This window comes from Octopus sinensis, linkage group LG14 (genome assembly GCF_006345805.1).
Source record: "Octopus sinensis linkage group LG14, ASM634580v1, whole genome shotgun sequence".
NCBI classification, from domain to species: domain Eukaryota; kingdom Metazoa; phylum Mollusca; class Cephalopoda; order Octopoda; family Octopodidae; genus Octopus; species Octopus sinensis.
In genome coordinates this window covers 44,758,213-44,763,154 of record NC_043010.1, presented here as the reverse complement: position 1 = coordinate 44,763,154, position 4,942 = coordinate 44,758,213, and the positions used below count along the sequence as shown (strand labels likewise).

General features: G+C 32.6%; 1 protein-coding gene across 1 annotated transcript in view; it reads right to left on the bottom strand.

Moving 5' to 3' along the window:
* The window catches only part of LOC115219333, a 43,929-nt gene extending 42,334 nt beyond the window's left edge, over positions 1-1,595 (bottom strand). Inside the window, exon 1 of the mRNA XM_029789493.2 lies at positions 1,438-1,595. Within this exon, the coding sequence (XP_029645353.2) occupies positions 1,438-1,498 (61 nt within the window). The 5' untranslated portion in view covers positions 1,499-1,595. The remainder of the gene's footprint in view (positions 1-1,437) is intronic.
* Between the last annotated feature and the right edge of the window lie 3,347 nt (positions 1,596-4,942).

The following is a 4,942-nucleotide window of genomic DNA, read 5'->3' as shown; positions in this document are numbered from 1 at the left end:
GTCGACCTTAGCGGAATCTGAACTCAGAACGTAAAGGCGGACGAAATGCCGCAAAGCATCTTGCCAGCTCACCGCCTTAGATATTTGTGTTATATAGCGGGAGAGATAATACATCAGATAAATTATTTTACCGTATTTGCTTTTTTTCCCCTTTACTTTCCAAGTTCAAATTCCGAGAGAAGTAAATCTATTGCTAAAATAATTGCTGGTCAGTGTTAGGTGTTAAATTAAGTCAGTACAAAATTAGTTTTGTGCTAATTTATTATAACTTTTTACAGGCCTGAAGAACATTTTAGCCCTGTTTGCCCCACAAGTGAAAAAATAAAACTTTCTTTGAAAACGTTCCGGGCGGGGAGATTTAATTATCTCTAATAACATCGGATTCTCAATAATAATAACGCCTTTGCACCAAGGTAAATTAGATATTCAATATATTTTTCAAATCAGTCATAATCCTGGATAATACTAGATTTTGATCCAATTTCTACGAAACAATAACAAAATTACTTAATGAGAATACACGTTTGTCTATGCCAACTCTAGTATTGACAGGATTAGAGAACGCATAAGGAAGTCACAATTTACAAACAGTTTAACTCTTCATAGTTTCTCCTAAATAATAAATTAATGCAATGTAAAAAGCAAATACAGATATAATTCTAGCAAAAAGATGTAATCCAGAATAAGCTGAAGTAAGATCATGGTTAAATGAAAGAAATTAGTTAAATAGCAGTAATAATTGGTATCTTTTCCTTTTCATGGGCAACTCGATTAATTAATTTTCTTTAAACACTTTGAAACTCCGTATAATGGTAGAATGTGTCATATAGAACATATTTTACTCTTAGCGTTGTTGAGGAAAGTTTTTTTACGAAGTTATTTCGTGTTAAAATTGTTGTATTTCGGTAATTTCAACCAATCAATGACGTGTATTTATAACAACTATCGGCGGTGTATAATTCGTTTGTCACTGTTTTAATGTAATATAAATTTTTAGTGTAACAATATCTCATCTGGAAACCTTAGATATGTAAAGCAAATAATTACCATTATCATATCTTAAGTTAATCTAAAAAGAAGCATCGTTTTTGAAACTCTGAATTCCTGGACTAGAAAGAAACCAACTTTTTGTTGATCAGGTACGTAGTCATTTCAATAGATTTTGATGTATTAAGAGCATTTATTTTATTCAACCTCTGGAGAGCCACAAGACTATTTCAGATAGAAAGCTTCACAACAAAGATTGTAACGAATCGATGTTTCCCCTAGGATTTACCATATTCCGTCTTTCATGGGTACACACTGCATAGAACCCAACAGACTTGTTATACAAGCATTGGTTTATAGTGATCTTGAACGTTTGAAGTGATGGAACATTTATAAGGTGATTTAGAGAAATCAAAGTAACAACAAATTTGGAAATATCTAACTACTTACCACTGTTACAAAATACTATCCCTAAAGATAGTATAAGACAAATCGCGAGAAAGTTTTGCATTTTTGCTGGTGCGGTGAGTATATGTATTGACAAATAACTTCGTACAAAGTTCTTTAGAGCAAGAAAGCAAACTGTGAATATTTGTCAAAATCATGTATTTATATAGAACGAAGCATGTGAAAGTTGTATTCAATTCATGTGCATTTACACGTGTTTACGTAAGAATGTATTATTATTAGTGTCATTTCCGAAATGGGAGGAGCTAACACGTATCTTGTTACTTAACTAGATTTTCCTACGCTCAAGAATGTTTATTTGTCACGCGCTAGATTTTACAACTCCTCAAGTAATTTGGCATTCTGACTGATGAATAAATAGGAGAAAGCTATATGAGAATTATAAAATGAATTGTTTGAAAAAAAATTGTGTTTTTAAGACAATTGTATTTGTTTTTATATGCTCAAATTCCTTAAAGGAATATGCTTTTCAGAATATATGAAACAAAAAATTCTCCCTAAATATTCACTCACTCGTGAATATATAACTATACCTTTGAAACATGTTCCTTAACTTTAAATCAGTTTGAACTTGTTTTATTATTTCGTCAATACTTCACTATTTTTGTTTTATTAAATCAATGATTGACAATAGAAGGAATCTAAAAAACAATGAAGAAATCATTTCGTTTCATCTGATAGTTTTTAAAACCTTACCAAAATCTAGACGCATTACAGACCCCTTACTTTTTCTCCAAAAAATGTTTTTCTCCTCTCCTTAACCTATGAGAAATATGAGTAGGATATGTGAATGCACAGCGCTTTGAGTCTGTTTGAATAAAAGAGTACTTGCAAGATGATCTCAGGTTTCTTAGTATAAATATAATTCCATCGGAGTTTCTTGAAAAAGATTTCGCAGTTTTCCCATCGCTTGGTCCAAGTGGATCGCTGAATGGGTTTGGTAACGTCAAACCATCTCTGGATTCGGAGAATCTACAAGTCATATTTGATATTTGTGTGTGTATATATAAGATCTTTGAGTCTGACGTTGTTTTCCACTCCAACAACCCTGAGACAGTTCAATTATTAGGATACTTGGTATCATTGCTGGATACATCTATATTACCATTAGGGGATTAGAATAACAAATCGGCCGCTTCCTCGTTGTTTAGTTTGTATAAGGAAAATGTGCACGAGAAAGGAATTCCAGAACGTTACAATCGTGAAGAAGGATTGGAGTTCTTTGAGCGAGGTCTGAGAGACGCAACACAGTAAGAGTGATGGGAGGGAAAGACGACTATGTCATGTGTGCTAAAGTAGGGAGCATATAAATCTAGTAAGTACAGAGGAGCAGGTGCCACCCTAGTAACGATATAATAAACAGCAAGTATGTTAGCGATTGAAACATGTCAGTAACTGAATCTTTGCCAATCAGTTAAATGGCTTGTTTTTCGATTCGATCTAAGATTTTTGTATAGCAGTACCACATTCCCATAAATTCGAGCAGTACTCCAGTGAGAATCTTGATTTTTGTAGAGAGTTAGAAACCTATCACAGCTGAAGTATTTCCTGACACTAAAACTTAATTTTAGTCATCAGGTGAGTCACAGGGATTCCAAATACTGCATTTTGAAGAAGAAGAAGAAGAAGAAGAAGAAGAAGAAGAAGAAGAAGAAGAAGAAGAAGAAGAAGAAGAAGAAGAAGAAGAAATGATGAAGAGAGGGGTAGAAGGAAAACATACATAGATACATACATACATACATCAAAAAAGCTTCAAAGGTCATTCCCGAGCCAAAGGCTCACAGGGCTGGTTTCCCAGATACTATGGCGTATCTATATTCCCCACTGTACGGGACGCCTGTCTGTAGCAAAATTACTCATTTTTGCCAGCTGAGTGGATTGGAGTAAAGTGAAATGAAGTATTTCGCTCTCGCACGCAACGCATCGCCTTACCTTGGAACCGAGACCACAATTTCATGATAAGTGCAACACCTATTACCACTAAGCCACGCACGTCCACGACATACATACATATATATATATATATATATATATATATTATATATATATATATATATATATATATATATATAATATATATATATATATATATATATATATATATATATATATAATATATATATATATATATAGATATATATATATATATATATATATAATATATTATATATATATATATATAATATATATATGTCGAAAATAAAAATAAAGGAATTTTGTTAATTCGTCGTTCAACTCCATTCTTTCATTTATATATATATATATATATATATATATATATATATATATATATATGTAAATGTAATATGTGACAATTATTCAGCAGCCATGATAAAACTTCGAGTTTCGGATGTCGGGGTGGAAATCCACGCCGCCATCTCTTCAATTATCCGGCCATCGGAAAAATGCTATGAAAATGACCGTTAAACAAAGGGAAATTACTGTGTGATTGACCGTTATTAAGACAAAAGAGCTATTTGAATGACCGCTAAGTGAGGGGAGTGAGTAAAAGTATGGGGGTAAAAATGTACATAGTGTTCGCATAAGCGCGCATGTCCATACCTACACATGCGTGCCCGCACACCCACATACATGCGCCTATAATTATACACTCATCCACCTTCACTTGAAACATACTCATTCCCACCCACACCATTCGCCAATATATATATATATATATACAAAGAGCAATAAAGATTCAAGTTAATTTTAAAAAATTTACTTGAATATGGTACCTAACTTAGATGCACCAAAAAAAACTATACTGATTTAACAATACAGTAATGTGGGGTGATTATAAGCGAGAAAGAAGCAACAAGAATGGATAGGTTTTTAGTACGATCGTTTCATACAAGGACAGGTTTTATTAAAAGTTGCAAAGATTACAGCATATAAACGAGTCCCGTACTCATCAGCTAAAATACATGTAAGTTCTCTAGACATCCTAGTGTTTGAGGCTATACTCATGAAGTAATGTAGATAATTAAACAGATTTCTAAAGTTCATTAAAGTTCTTTAAAGATGATGTACAGTCTTATCACAGAATTTTAAAAAAGTTTTGATAGCATCACAGAGAAGGTGACCTAATCCATATGAATTTCCATAGATATGATGAGGGATTATATACTCACAGTGAGTATATAATCCCTCATCATATCTATGGAAATTCATATGGATTAGGTCACCTTCTCTGTGATGCTATCAAAACTTTTTAAAATTCTGTGATAAGACTGTACATCATCTTTAAAGAACTTTAATGAACTTTAGAAATCTGTTTAATTATCTACATTACTTCATGAGTATAGCCTCAAACACTAGGATGTCTAGAGAACTTACATGTATTTTAGCTGATGAGTACGGGACTCGTTTATATGCTGTAATCTTTGCAACTTTTAATAAAACCTGTCCTTGTATGAAACGATCGTACTAAAAACCTATCCATTCTTGTTGCTTCTTTCTCGCGTATATATATATATATATACAATCC